A 15,451-nucleotide genomic window follows, 5' to 3' on the forward strand; every position below is an offset into this window, starting at 1 on the left:
CCTGGGAGCCGTCTTTGAGGAGATGGGATTGTGACTGCAGACATGGGGGATCTCTGCAAGTGTGTGTGTGTGTGGGGGGGGGGGTGGATTATGCGCGTGGTGGGCTTGGAAGGGGTAGAACAATGCAGGGGGCACTGAGCAGCCGCTGGATGGTACCAGGAAGACATGGGGCTGGAGGGCAGTTTGCAAGCTGTATCTTTGAGGTCACTGGTGTGAACAGAGTGGGAGCAGGTCTCTGAGTCTGGGGGGTACGCAGGATAAAGGACGGCTGCGGGGTCCCTATGTGAGCATAGTGGGGATGGAGTAGGAGGAAGGGATCGGTGAGGGAAGCCTGGTCTCTGAACCGCCAGGAGGGGTGAGGATTGCTGGGATCCTGGGAACGCCTTTGGTCCGCCACCCACAGAGGACGTGGGCGAGGCTCAGGTTCAAAGCCCGACCGCTCCTAGCTCAGGGCGCGCCTGGCGAGCGGGGAGAGGGGGGGCACCAGAGGGGTCCCCGAGGGCCACCTCGGGAGCTCTCTGGAGAAGAAAGGGGTGCGCGAGCAAGTTCAAAGCGGGCCCCGCCTGCCTGCAGGGCCGGGAGAGGAGCGGGGCGGGGCGGGGCGGGCGCCGGGAGGGAGGCGGGGCGGGCGCGCGGTTGCTAAGCCGGCGCCCCCGGAGACGTTCCCCGTGGCTGTCGCCCGGAGCAGCACAAGGCGGGCGGCGGCAGCGAACGAGAAGAGGAGGCGGCGCGGGTTCCTCGCCGCTCGCGCCGCGCCCGCCCTGCCGTCGAGCCGCGGCCCCGTGTCCAGGCCTCCGAGCCATGCCCGCCGCCGCGCCCGCCCCGCGCCCGCCGCCGCCCCCCGCTCGGCCCGCCCCGGGTAAGTGCTGTGCGCTCTGGCGCCCACCGGGTCGGGGCCGCCGCCGGGATAAGGGGAGTCCTTCTGTCTCCGGGACTGGAGACCCCGCTCCGTGCGCGGCGGGGCCTCAGTGCGGGTCCCGCGGGGGTGCCCGGAGCAAGCGCGCAGTGCTTGTACGCGCGTGTGTGCTTGTGTATGTGTCCACACCAGCTGAAACTCGCCTCCTCTGGGTTAACACTGTCCCTAGCTGGGTTTCTGTCCCTCGCTGTCCAGAGGGGCCGGCCTGGGAGACGCGGGGACATCCTGCAAGGGGCGGTGGGGCTGCAGGAGTGGGGAGCCGCGAAGGAGCAATTCGGCCTGTATTGAGCATCTCGACGTAGCAGGTGCTTTACCTAGAGTTGACCTCATTTCATCCTCTCCACAGACCTATAAGGAAGGTGGATTTATCCCCATTTGTCGGATGAGCAAATGGAGGTTCCAAAGGTCACATGGTTTCATAGCAGCCAAGCTGGGATTTGAACCCAGGTTTCCTACAGCTCTGTGACCCAGCTAAAGGAAAGGCAGTTCTCCTTAGAACTAAAGACCACAGGAGAAAAGCCTCCAGGCAGAGCATTTGGGGAATGAACAGGAAAAAAAAGAAAAGAAAATGAATTCGTGAAATATCCCATCGATAATGTCAAATATAGGACCGCATTTCCGCCTTCTCATGTCTTACTCTGGGGGCAAAGTGTTGTGAGAGGGGAGAAGACCGTACAGGGCTGGGCGGAGGTGTCTGGAGACACCTTTTCGAGGTATCAGCCTGCTGGGAGAGAGGAGGGTGAGGAGAAGTTGTGGAGAGAACTCAGTTGTTATTCATTGTCAACAGTTAGTCATCTTTCCATCCCTCCCCCGACCCCCCACTGTGGATTCCGTCTCCTTTACTTTCTGTCTTGTCCGAGATGACAGCTGTCAAGTTGAAGCTGGGTCCTTCCTTGTCGATTGTCTTGACATTAGGTGATCCTGTGCCTTGATGGTTGGGTTAGGAGCTGTGAACTTAGTCCATTTACTGCTTACAGAGGTGATCTGTGAGCTAGTGTTGAGCTAACAATTACTATCACCACGAACGGGGCATTTAGAATAGTAGCCAAGCATTGTGCTTATCCTTAAGGGGCAGGGTGGCAAGAACCAGGGGCCCTAGCAAGCAAAAAACAAAAAACGAAAGAAAAGGCTGTTGGGTTTGCCTGGCAGCCCAACTTCAGGAAAACTTTTCAGCTTAATATTTGGATTGCTTTGGGTAATGACAGAAAATGCTTCATGGGAGAAAGAACAGAGAGTCCGGAAACAATTCTGAAAGAGGCTGTGTAACTCATTCCATGAAGGTTTGAAAGGTCTTTGAGCCAGGTCCTTCTCGGGTGAGCCAAAAGAAAGATGAGAACCCCGTGAGGCTGCAGAATAACTGAGTCAGCGGCCATGCTGAATCATGGCCATGCTTTGGGCAAACCTTGGAGAAAGGGATACTGAACCCTGGACTGTCAGAGACTCTTCACTGTCACTCAGTGTCCCCTCAGAGCCCTTTCTGCACACTGGTGCCCAGGTGCTTTCATCTCCAGCTGCCAACCCCTCCTCTTTGTTGGAGAAAGACCCTCTTTGCTGGGGCTTCTGGAATCTGTAGAAATCCACTGTAGAGTGGCATTCGCATTGACCTCCAGGCATCATTGCTGCTCTTGCTTCTCTTTCTGGCCTCATGTCTTCACTCCCCTACCAGTATTTTTCCTAGGAATACTTGCTAATGAAACACTTTCCTAAGAAATTCCTGTCTCAGGATCTGATGCTAGGGAACCGAGCCAAACATTTCTTGAGTACAACTGTATCATGAGCACTGGGCAGCCTGTTCTAGCCTGCAGAGTGCCTTGGTGAGAATTTTCACAAAGTGCCTCCTGGCAGATGGAGCTCTGTGCTCAGGCTCTAGTTTAACCAACAGGGAGTCAGAGCCCATTAATCACCTCATCTGGGTGCCTTCGGTGGGTGCCCAAAGGGTGGCATGGTCCTTTGGCCCTAGTGCAAAACAAAATGGAGCATTGCTACATTGTCACAGGATCTCACTCTTGTCTTCTCTCGACCCTCTTTTTTTTTTTTATAAATTTATTTATTTTAGTTGGGGGCTAATTACTTTACAATATTGTAATAGTTTTTGCCATACATTGACATGAATCAGCCATGGGTTTACATGTGTTCCCCTTCCTGGACCCCCCACCCACCTCCCTCCCCATCCCATCCTTCTGGATCATCCCATTGCCCCGGCCCTGAGCCCTTGTCTCATGCATCGAACATGGAATGGTGCTCTGTTTCACATACGATAATATACATGTTTCAATGCTATTCTCCCAGAACGTCCCACCCTCACCTTCTCCCTCAGAGTCCATAAAATTGTTCTATGCATCTGTGTCTCTTATTCTGTCTCGCATATAGGGTTATCGTTACCATCTTTCAGATTCCATATATATGCATTAGTATACTGTATTGTTGTTTTTCTTTCTGGCTTACTTCACTCTGTATAATGGGCTCCAGTTTCATCCATCTCAGTAGAACCGATTCAAATGTATTTTTTTTAATGGCTGAGTAATATTCCATTGTGTATATGTACCACAGCTTCCTTATCCATTCGTCTGCTGATGGACATCTAGGTTGCTTCCATGTCCTGGCTATTGTAAACAGTGCTGCGATGAACATTGGGGTACACGTGTCTCTTTCAATTCTGGTTTCCTTCTCGACCCTCTTTTAACCAGTTCGAGGGAAATGTCCCTCCCATGTTTTCCTAAATATTTGAATATTTCACGCAGGTGTGCTGCTTTTCTCTGGTTACATGTGGAGCTGGGTAAATGTCTTAGCTTCTTTCTTTTTTAAAAAAAAAATTGTAATGTGCATCCTTTTTAACATTTTTATTGAATTTATTGCAATATTGCTTCTGTTTTATGTTTTGGTTTTGGGGCTGTGAGGCTTATAGGCTCTTAGCTCCCCAACCAGGGATTGAACCCACACTCCCTGCATTGGAAGGCAAAATCTCAACCACTGGACCACCAGGGAAGTCCCCTTAGCTTCATTCTGAAGACAATAAGGGGAAGAAAGGGCTGTCTTGACCAGTGGAACCACAATACCACAGACTCCAGGGACCGGCTGTACCTGTCCAGGGGGGGTGATGGCTCTCCACCAGCCTGGCCTTCCAGGGGCCTCTGCCTTGATTTGGGTTCCTTGTGAGGGGCTTGGATAGGCTAGGCTTCTCTAGTTGAAGGCTCTTGCCTGATGATGTTTCCTTTCCTTGCATCCAGGGGGCTATTGTATCTGGTACCCAGAGTATCCCAGGTTTTTCTGTGGTGGCCTCCTATGAATGTCTATATCTGGCCCATCTGGCAGGAACACAGAGCCCCTTTAGAAGATGGACATGTCAGGGAGTTCTTTGGGAAGGATGTTTTTAACTTCCTGGTAATGTCGATCAGAAGAGGGAAATACAAGGAGAGTGAAGTATGGGGAAGCAGACATCTGTTCTGGGAGTCAGGAGTTCAGGTCCATTCCCAGAGGTCTGAGACTTCCTGGTGACCTGGTGCAAGGCATTGGACTTCTCTTGGAACCTCAGTATCTTCACCCTTCTTAACTTAATAATAATTGTCCAGCCGTCCTCAAAGGGTTGTCTGATGTTCAAGGAGGAAATATTTTTATTGATTCATAAACAATTATTGACCAAGCCCATAAAATCATTGCCCAGGGAGAGCTGGCAGTGTCTTGGGGAGAGTGGTGTATGTGAGGCATAGTGGTGTCGGAAGGGACAGAGAAGAGAGAAATATGGCTGGGTGAAGGGAAATGGAGATCTCTGGAAGGCTGGAAGATCTGGAAGGCTGTTCCTGAATGGCAGGGTGCCATGGAGTGTGTGGTGATGGGGATTACAATTCTTGAGTCCAGGATAATTGCCTTCAAACCCTTACTCTGACTCTTCAGAGCTGTGTGATAATGGGCAAAGTACCCAACCACTCTGAACCTCAGTTTCCTCATCAGTAAAATGGATGTGAGTGAATTGTTCTGAGAATTGAGTGATATAAAACACTTCACAGATATTATGATGAGAAAGTGTTGTGTTTTTTTATGAATTCTTCACCTTTCAGTTTTATTGTGATATAATTGCATACATCAGTGTATAAAAGTATGGTTATTAAAGTTACCTGTCAGGATGGAGAGATTCTGTTTGGGTACCTTGGGTCAGTTCAGTTCAGTTCAGTCACTCAGTCGTGTCTGACTCTTTGCAACCCCATGAACCGCAGCACGCCAGGCCTCCCTGTCCATCACCAACTCCTGGAGTCCACCCAAACCCATGTCCATTGAGTCGGTGATGTCATCCAACCATCTCATCTTCTGTCATCCCCTTCTCCTCTTGCCCTCAATCTTTCCCAGCATCAGGGTCTTTTCAAATGAGTCAGCTCTTCGCATCAGGTGGCCAAAGTATTGGAGTTTCAGCTTCAACATCAGTCCTTCCAATGAACACCCAGGACTGATCTCCTTTAGGATGGACTGGTTGGATCTCCTTGCAGTCCAAGGGACTCTCAAGAGTCTTCTCTAATGCCACAGTTCAAAAGCACCAATTCTTCGGCGCTCAGCTTTCTTTATAGTCCAAGTCTCACGTCCATACATGACTACTGGAAAAACCATAGCTTCGACTCTACAGACGTTTGTTGACAAAGTAATGTCTCTGCTTTTTAATATGCTATTTAGGTTGGTCATAACTTTCCTTCCAAGGAGTAAGTGTCTTTTAATTTCATGGCTGCAATCACCATCTGCAGTGATTTTGGAGCCCCGAAAAATAAAGTCAGCCACTGTTTCCACTGTTTCCCCATCCATTTGCCATGAAGTGATGGGACCAGATGCCATGATCTTAGTTTTCTGAATGTTGAGCTTTAAGCCAACTTTTTCACTCTCCTCTTTCACTTTCATCAAGAGGCTCTTTAGTTCTTCTTCACTTTCTGCCATAGGGGTGGTGTCATCTGCATATCTGAGGTTATTGATATTTCTCCCGGCAATCTTGATTCCAGCTTGTGCTTCATCCAGCCCAGCGTTTCTCATGATGTACTTTGCATATAAGTTAAATAAGCAGGATGACAATATACAGCCTTGACACACTCCTTTTCCTATTTGGAACCAGTCTGTTGTTCCCTGTCCAGTTCTAACTGTTGCTTTCTAACCTGCACACAGGCTTCTCAGGAGGCAGGTCAGGTGGTCTGGTCAGGACAAGTGGTTCGGGTACCTTGGGTCAGTGCCTCTCAAATGTTGTAAGTATATGAATCACCAGGGATCTTGCTAAAATGTGGATTCTGACCCAGGAGTCTGGGGTCTGGTTCCACTTTTCTCACTAGCTACCACTTTTCTCACTAGCTACTCCGTTCTTCTTATTTTAAAAAATCATTTATTTATTTATTTGGCTTCCCTGGATTATGGCATACAAGATCTTCATTCTTCACTGTGACATGTGGGATCTAGTTCCCTGACCAGGAATTGAACCTGGGCCCCTGCGTCGGGAGCTCAGAGTCTTAACCACTGGACCACCAGGGAAGTCACATTCCTTAGTTCTTAAGTGTGGACCACACTTTGAGTACAAAGCTCTAGGCTAAGGCCTGCCAGGTAAAGTCTGAGTCCTTAGTGGAGGCTGTAGAGCACTGAGTTTGGGGAGATGATGAGGATGGTTCAGGCTTCTCAGAGCCCCCATGTCTGGTCTGGAACTGGGCAGAGACAGCTGGGACTTCCTGGAGTTTTTGCTCTTGGCTCAAATATTTTCTCTGGGGGGTGATGGATCTCAACTCAGCTTCCTTCCAGTACCTTAGGACAAGTCCTCTGGAGGAAGCTTTTCCTGGCCGAATTGCCAAATGCTGCCTACTTCTGCCTGATGGTCTTGACAGTGTGGAGATGAATAAGCCACTGATCCTCCAACAGTGTGTTTGGGGGTAGGGTGGGGACAGGCATGTAAACATGTAATTATCACATGGCAAGAAAGCATTCTGTAGAGTTCGTGGGTAATGGTGATGGGGGAAAAAGGGTTCGAAAAGGGAGGAAAATGTCCTGGTGGTAATTATATCTGAACTAGCTTTTGAAGGATGAATCACGATGGCAGGATGAGGAGGAGGACAGAAGAGTGGGGGGAATGGCATTCTAGGATTAAGTAACAGCATGTGCGAAGGTGAAGTGCCAAGAAACAGTTTGGTGTGATCAGGTCATTGAACTAAAAGTTGTCTGCAGCCTGGAGCGTGATGGGAAGGGCTTGTTCAGGGAGGTAGATGGCCATTCCTGAAGTCAGGATAAGCTAAGCTCTGCTGCAGTAACAAATCAAATTCATCCCCTGGTAGCTTCACCCAACAACGGTTACTTCTCACTTGCATTGTGTGTTCTTCGTAGGTCAGTGGAAGGCCAAGGTGACAGAGCTTTCCCCTCTTGCTGTCACACCATCTGGAAAAATTGTCCTAGGTGTGGTCACCAGTGCTGGATGCTATCACAGGGGGGGCTGCTCACTGGCTCTTCCGTGCTTCAGCCTGGAGCTGATGCATCGCTGCTTCTGTTGCAGCCCATTGGGCAGGACCAGTGGTGAGAGGGGTGGGAAATGATGAGGGGTGTGTGGATGGGAAGGTCAGAGAACGTCCCTGTCTCTCCCACATATGCTGTGTTTTGTAACTTAAAGCCCCATTCTGAGGCCCAGAGTTTCTCAAATGCGAGTAATATGTGAATTCATTTAAAGGAGAAAAAAATGCTAGAGCGTCTAGTGGTGGCCAAAATTATTTTTTATTACAGTGCAATTCAAAAATGTGGTAGCCTTAAATATGTCTAAACTCTTCATATTTAGAGCTTCCTTATGACCGTAAAACCAAAACAAATGTATGAATAAAATATCAACCCAGCTACAAATTGAATAAATTCAGATTAACTCTGTGAATTCAATGTGATGGATGAAGTCATTCTTGCTAAAACCCAATTGCTGTTTCTGGGTGAGTTTTCAGGTTCTTATGAGTTCGGGACGCTGTGTGCCGTGCCACACGGGTCATGTGATAGCTCACTTCTCAGTTTCTTTTGTCTGAATTAAGTCTGATTTGTTGTTTTCTCACTAGCCTGTGACAATTAAAATACTATTAAAATAATAAATAATGTTAAAATAATAATTGTATTTCTTGCGACCAGCTCCATCGTAAATGCAAGAATACACAGCGTGGAATTATGTGGTAGCACTTGGTGATAACATCCTCATTCAGATGACCCAGAATATGTTTCTGTTGATTTTCTAGTAATAATCTTTAAAAAGAGGATCATTCAAGTGAAAGCACAAAGTTAAACAAAAAATACTTTTGGAGAATTGTGAACCCCCTAGAGAATATCTGAGGATTTCCCAGAATTTGAGAAACAGGTGGAAACCAACTGGAGTTGTTCGGTTGAGGCAGGAGAGGGACGACCCACTTTATGATTCAGAGACATCACTTTGTCCAGGGGTGTGGGAGGGGACAGGTAGGAAGACAGGTCAGAGACAGATGGTTCAGGTCCCATATAATGGGGTCGAGGGGAGAAGGCGCATGTAGGTAGCGAGTATTTAAGGGAGTGGAGAGGAGGCATCAGATTGGAGAGACATTTACACTTGATCTTAGCCAAAAGGCCGAGAAGCGATGGAGAGACATTTAGAAAGTGGAGTCCCTAGGACTTGGAGATTGACCAGATGTGGATGGTGAAGGAAAGGATTGGGAGAAGGAGCTGACTCTTGGTTGTGGGGGTTGGGGAATGGGGGAAGTTGATGGTGCCACTGTCCCAGGAGAGACCACATGCATCCACGGGAGGAACAGAAGAGCTTTAGGGCAGACTGTGTTCAGCCACATCCATCACCCCAGTTTTTCTAACTGACCAAAGCCCTTCTGGACCAATTTCTGAGAAGCTCTCGTATCTTGCGGTGTCTATTTTTCCCTCTCCAGGACATTTCATTAGTGTTTGTTCGGAGGTTGTGAGTTAACCCATCTCTTGAGCCTGCCACTTCTGACCCATTGGAGAAGGTCAGAATCTGCCAGAAGCTGGCAACATTTTGCCTGATTAACCACACACTTTTTTGTCTTCTCTATGTTGGAGGAAAGTGATAATCGTTTGGGAAAATTGGGGATGGTTTTGAGATTGAAGCTGTCATCCCACATCACGTGAGCTTAGTGATCTGCCTTCAGTTTCAAAGAGCACCAACAATTCACTTCCCGCTCTGTGTTTTTGGACAGAGAAGCTCAAAAATTCTCTGAGGAGAGAGCAGGCGTGGTTCTGGTTAAATGGTCTGTAGGTAATTATGCAACAAGAAGTATGGAAACTGCACTTCGGGGCAGAGGAGGGCAGAGAACATGAGGCCACCCAAACACACAGGTGCAAAAGGGTCACAAAATCAAGTCTCTGGTGGCTAGAGTGAAATCTTGTATTAATTAAAGTTTTGGCATTAATTAATTTATCATTTTAAAAGTTGGCTTTATGCATTTTTAAATTTATTATTTTGGCTGCGCTGGGACTTCATTGAGCGTGGGCCTGCTCTAGTTGCAGTGAGCTGGGGTTACTCTAGTTGTGGAGCAAGGGCTTCTCACTGTGGTGGCTTCTCTTGTGCAGGGCACGGGCTCTAGGACTCGTGGGCTCAGTAGCTGCAGCTCAAGGGCTCTAGAGCTCGGGCTCAGTAGTTGTGGCACGTGGGCTCACTTGTCCCGTGGCGTGTGGGATCTTACCAGACCAGGGATCGAACCCCTGTCTCCTGCCTTGGCAGGCGGATTCTTAATCACTAGACTACCAGTAAAGTCTCTCATTAAGTAATTTGAAAGGTAACTTGGTATTTCCCTTTTGTATGAATTATTAACCTAATGCACCAACAAGAGCAGAAAGCTGCCGTAAGTGGTGTCCACTCTGTCTGTCCTCACACCTGACAAATTTCCACTTGTCTCTTGGTCTCTACATAGGCATCACCTTCACGGCAGCACCTCCCAGGGCCTCCAGGGAGACATGCAGACTTCCCTTGCTGGTTCTCTTTGGAACCTGTGGTCAGTGGTTTGTAAGCTAGTCCTTACTGGTCACCCTCAGAGACCACATACTACATGCAAATAGGCTTGGGATCCCCCGGAATTGGTGGGGCATTTTTCCTAACAGCCATCTCCACACCCACAAGCTAGTCCAGGGCACCTTCAGGGAGCATCTTTGCACCTCAGGGCAGATTGGGGGAGCAGATCTCCCAGCAATAATAGCCTTGGTTTTAGAAGTGTCTTTCCGGGAACGGACTGGATGAAGCTGGTCGTTCAGTTTTGTTCAGATGTTCTGTAGGTGTCAGATTGGCTAACGAATCCTCTGGAGCTTGGGTCTTTACATTTGTGGCAGAGACAGTTGGTGCTCTCCAGATATCCACATCTTCCCTTCTTTAGCAGATGCTTCCCCACAGAGGAAGAGATGGTTGCATGGCACCACTACAGCCCCTGTCCTGACACTTTTCCTGCAATGCACTGCAGCCCCGTTGGAGGTCTTTCCCTGGCTGCAAGGGGCATGCTTGGCCCAGAAGTGCTGGGAGGTTAGTGCTCCTGGGAGCAGCCCTGAACCACTGATGAAGGGCGATGGGTAGGTACATACCACAGTTTCCCTGTCCCCCTGGTGGGCCAACTCTTGGACATCCTCTACCTGTTCTCCCCAGAGGTTCCCAGCAGAGCTGAGCCCAGGTTGCCCACAGCAGTGACCTGCTCACTCATGCTCCTCCACTGCCTCGTTTCTCACGTCTCCTTCCAGTATGTCCCAGGCTCACCTCCCCCAGTCAACCCAAAGCCTTCCCCCAGGCTCTGCTTTAGGTAGAGTCCAACCCAAGTTGAAGTCTGCTTTGGGGACAATCCAACCCAAGACCGTTTGGGTTGGTGGGGTGGGTGGAGGTGCTGTGTGTCACTTCTCATGAGAGTGGGTAAGATCCTGGGAGGATCTGAGATGGAGGAACATGCTCAGTCCAGTGGGATTTCACAGGAGCAAGAAGCTTGTATTATGGTAGCCACTGAGCCTCTTGGCATTGACTGGTTGAGGCACCTTGCTACCTGACACACAGCATTGGCCCTGTCCCTGTGGCATCACTAAAGTCAGTCCATCCTTTCTGATACATAAGAACTCTTGGAATCTTTTACCCACGATCATCTTTAATGTTTCTGTTTTCCAAACTTGTTCTCTCTTCAGTGGCTTGATTAATATTAAAGTACCATTTATTTGTTTTTCTATGACTTGTAATTAACTCACCTTGAATTTATTTTGGTATATGCTTGTCAAATAAAAATCCAAGTGCATTGCATTTCCAGATTATTATCCAATTGTTCCAGTACTGAATAAAAATCCTTCCCTTCTCAATTACTTTGTAATGATCCTTTATTATACATTAAATTCTCATGTGAAGTAGTATCTATTTTGGGGCTACAGTTTTCTTTTTTGGTGAAATTCAGCTCTTTTTGTGTAAGTACCAAGGCATTGTCATTATAGTTCTATAATACATTTTACTATCCTCATTACTCATTTCCCTCTTGTCTGTCTTTAAAAATTGCATTAGTGCTTAAATGGCATCAAACCTACAAATCCCAATTGAAAAGAACTGATATGTTTAACCTATTAGGACTTCATATTCTGGAACCATCATTTAAATGGATCTCCTATTTCCTCTCTCAGTTTTGTGATTTTTCTTATGGTCTTCCCTGATAGCTCAGTTGGTAAAGAATTTGCCTGCAATGCAGGAGACAACTCTGGTTCGATTCCTGGGTTGGGAAGATCCCCTGGAGAAGGCATAGGCTACCCACTCCAGTATTTTTGGGGTTCTCTGGTGGCTCAGACAGTAAAGCATCTGCCTTCGATGCAGGAGACCTGGATTCGATCCCTGGGTTGGCAGTGTCCCCTGGAGAAAAAATGGCAACCCACTCCAGTACGCTTGCCTGGAAAATCCCTGGTAGGCTACAGTCCATGGGGTCGCAAAAAAGTCGGACATGACTGAGCGACTAACACTTATGTTGATCATATGCATTTCTTGCTAACCTCATTCCTAGGAGTTATATGTATGTTAACATTATGTATGTTCTTATTTTAAAATTGTATTTTCCAATTGATTATTGTTGTTATATAGGAAAACTTAATATAAATATATGTAATTTAAAAGTGTTGGCCTTATAGTTGATCACTAGCTAATTGTATTTTGAGGTGAAAAACAGAAAACTTTCATTAGATTCTGTGTGTTCTAATTGCCTTTCCAAGTGGATCTGAATAAATAAATGGATATATGCTAGAGTTGAAATGAACTCAAGGGACTTCCCTGGCAAGTCCAGTGGTTAGGACTTCACATTTCTACTGCAAGGGGCAAGAGTTGGATCCCTGGCTGGGGGACTAAGATCCCACATACTGCACGGTGTGGTCAAAAAAAAGAAAAAAAAAATTCAAGGAGCTAAGGAGGGATAGAGAGAAAAGGTATACAAAGGAACTGGGCATTTGGTAGGGATCATCGGAGCCCACCACAGTCTAAGTGCAGAGTTACAGATGCTGTGAGACAAATAGCTTGGGTGCAGTGTATTTTCTCCTTGAGACATAGTCTCTCAAGAATTTGAAACTCGCTTGTAGGTGTCTCTGACTGGTCCTAGACATCAGTAGCTCCAACATCACAGTCTTCCCTTTGACGACTGACCCTTGTTGGGAATAACATATTTGTATTTTGAGTCTGGATAATAAAAGATACCATCAGAGGACACTGGCAGTGACAGTCAAGACAGACCTGACAGGTCAGACTGGTTAAAGTAAAACAAAGTAAAAGGAGTCCTTTTATTTTATTTACTGTGTTTGAGTTAAGAAAACCAAAATCATGGGAAATACTAATTTAAAAAGAAAAAAGGAACTAGATGGAAGCTCTTTTTCTTTGTAGAACTTGGAGTCAAGCGATACCCAGGGGTGGCAGACCTCCCCAGCAAACTAATTATGAGGAAGTGCCCAAGTGCAAGGTTATATGTGCTGTGCAGTGGCTTTTAGAACTTCTAGTGCTTTCTCTTTAATGCCACTAATATTAAATTTAGACTTCCCAGGTGTTGCTCATTTCCTATAAGAACAGTATAACTGAGGAGGCTTGCTGGGGGTTTTGTTTGTTTGTTTTTTGATTATGGTTTGCTGGTCTCGAAGACTGTCTTTGCCAAAGCAGTCCTTTACTGTGAAAGAAGAACAGGAATCCTCACTTGCATTAAGGAGAAATGGGGAATAAGTAAAAAGTCTGAGACCCAGTGGAAAGACCCCTGCGGGTTCCATGTTCTCGGGAAGGTTTGTCAGTTCCTTGCTTTTTTCCCAGTTGCTTTGTCTATATTACGAAGCAAAGACATCAGTGGCTGCCTGGTGCTGTATGTTTCCTGTGCTTTCTTCATCGGAGGACAGAGTAGGTGTCCTTGTTAAGGGTTTTTTGTGGAGTGTGCCCAAGTGGAGTGTGTGTGTCGAGGTGGCGAGGGGTGGGTTGGGAGGCAGACTGGGACCTCTTTTGTCTCAGCTTGTTTCCTGTGGTCATACACACAATGTGTGGGTGTCGAGTGTTCTTAAATGAGGATGTTAACCGAGGAAAAAACAGGCATGGTGGATTTGTATTTTAATTGCCTTTTGTTTTGAATGAAACGGGAGAGAAGGAATGCCTTCTACTTAGGAATTTGGAAAAATGCCACAAAACACAAAATGCTTAGTGCTCATTCTTCTTTTAAAATGTAAAGACTTCTCGGGATTTCCCTGGCAGTCCAGTGGTGAGGACGCCACACTTCCACTGCAGAGGGTGAGGGTTCAATCCAGTTCGGGGAACTAAGATCCCGCATGCCTTGCAGTGTGGTTCTACCGTCAGAATAAAATAACAAAATGTAAAGACCTCTCATAATTTGGGGCAGTGGTGGAAGTCTGTGTTACCTGGAATTGGACCTTGAGATAGGGATTCCTGTGCGTGTGACTTTGGGGGGCGGGTTGACAGGAGAAGGAGGTGGGGGAACAAGGTGAGCAAGGGATGCAGCTAAGCAAGAATGTGTTCTCAGCTGGGAGTGATGGGGCTTGCACTGCCTTAAAGAGCTGGTCTCCCTGTAGGGTAAGGGCCCTGTCTTTGTACCCTTCCCGTCCCCATCAATCAGAAGAGCTGGCGGGTGGCAGCTGCTGCCTGGTAAGGGTGTCTGAGTGGGCACTTGCAGAGTCCATGACTGTGCTGGCCATGTGGCATGCTGATGACTGAGGAGCTGTCAGTAGATTTGGGGGCAGAAACAGATAAAAACAATCCTGAGTACAGGATTGCCTTGATCACCTGGCCCATCGTGAGAATTGTGAACTTGACTGCGAGGCTGTTTTCCTAAAAACGACTATGGATTTGTTAGGTTCATTCCTGCAATACCTGTTTGTGGACAGTCTGCCACAGCTTGCCATCAGGGCTGGGTGTTTGAAATCTTGCCAAGCAAGGCCCATTTACTTAATAGGCTTCGTCCTTGCAAATCACATATTTTTGGGCAAATGTCAAGAGACCGCATTACAACGGATCCTGAAGAAGCTTAACCACGAATGGAGAAGCCAGAGCCGCCAAGGTTTACCCCTGTTAAGGCTTGGAAGGAAGCAGCCTTTGTGAAAAGTATTTGTAAATGATGCTCTCAAAGGCCTAGGTGTAGCAGTCGGGCTGTTTGAGGGAACCATGTAAGTTTCTGCTCAGTGAGATTGGCATTTTTACATATGTATTTGTTTATCTGGCTGCCTTGGATCTTAGTTGTGACCTGCAGAATCTTCAGTCTTGGTTGTGGCATGCAGGATCTTTAGGTTCGACATGCTAAGTCTTGGTTGCAGTCTATGGGCTCTAGTTCCCCAATCAGGGAGCAAACACGGGCCCCCTGCATTGGGAGCCCAGAGTCTTAGCCGCTGGACCAGCAGGGAAGTCCCGAGATCGTCTTCTTAGTAGGAGAGCTGTTGCCTTGGTGCCGCCATTGTCAATCTGATTTAACTACGAGGCACTGAGTGCTTACTCTGTGTAGGTGACCCTCTGCCTATCATCTTCTTACCGTCTTTACCTCCCATCTCCTGGGAGGCAGGGCTGGGGCTGGCCATGCAGGCTCCCATGGCAGTGAGGAACACCAGGTATTCTGCCAGCAGAGGTGTAGTTGAAGACCCTTGTGGCTCTGACACTCAGATTGGGTATTGGGCTGGAGCTTTATAGTATTAAATACTTACTGGATGCAGTAGGAGTCCCTGCACTGTGACTTTCCTACTTTCCAATGAGAGGAAAACCAAGTCCAGTTTTAATTCCCTAAAGGAAGAAAAGGTTGTAGCTTAATCTGCTTTGCCCAGCATCGCTCTTCTTTGTTTGGAATCTTAATTCACTTTGAGGAGTTGTTTTTTTTAGATCATCCTGTCTATGGGGATCAGGGACGAGCTCACTTGTTTATTGCCAGCTGCAGGAACACGGGGTGACCTTATTTGGCCCAGTTGGGATGTTGGCTGGCTTAGTAGTTGGAGCAGAGTTAAACTGAGGCTACTCTGCTTAGGCATTGCTGCCTGCTGATGAGTCTGAGTCCGGCTTTGTTTCCTCTGGCTGATCCCATGAGTTTTGCTTTATTCCATGGTTACAAATGA

The 15,451-nt window shown here is 47.5% G+C and overlaps 1 protein-coding gene and 1 non-coding gene across 2 annotated transcripts in view; one reads left to right on the forward strand and one right to left on the reverse strand.

Moving 5' to 3' along the window:
- The first annotated feature begins 427 nt into the window (after window positions 1–427).
- DCLK3 (doublecortin like kinase 3) overlaps window positions 428–15,451 on the forward strand; it is a 42,872-nt gene continuing 27,848 nt past the window's right edge. Inside the window, exon 1 of the mRNA XM_081527276.1 lies at window positions 428–859. Within this exon, the coding sequence (XP_081383402.1) occupies window positions 802–859 (58 nt within the window). The 5' untranslated portion in view covers window positions 428–801. The remainder of the gene's footprint in view (window positions 860–15,451) is intronic.
- On the reverse strand, window positions 6,338–6,409 carry TRNAG-CCC (transfer RNA glycine (anticodon CCC)). The gene has a single exon. It is a non-coding gene; the product is annotated as a tRNA-Gly (tRNA).

The sequence above is a fragment of the Giraffa tippelskirchi genome, chromosome 9 (assembly GCF_054371585.1).
Source record: "Giraffa tippelskirchi isolate mGirTip1 chromosome 9, T2T-mGirTip1v1.2.pri, whole genome shotgun sequence".
Classification (NCBI taxonomy): Eukaryota; Metazoa; Chordata; class Mammalia; order Artiodactyla; family Giraffidae; genus Giraffa; species Giraffa tippelskirchi.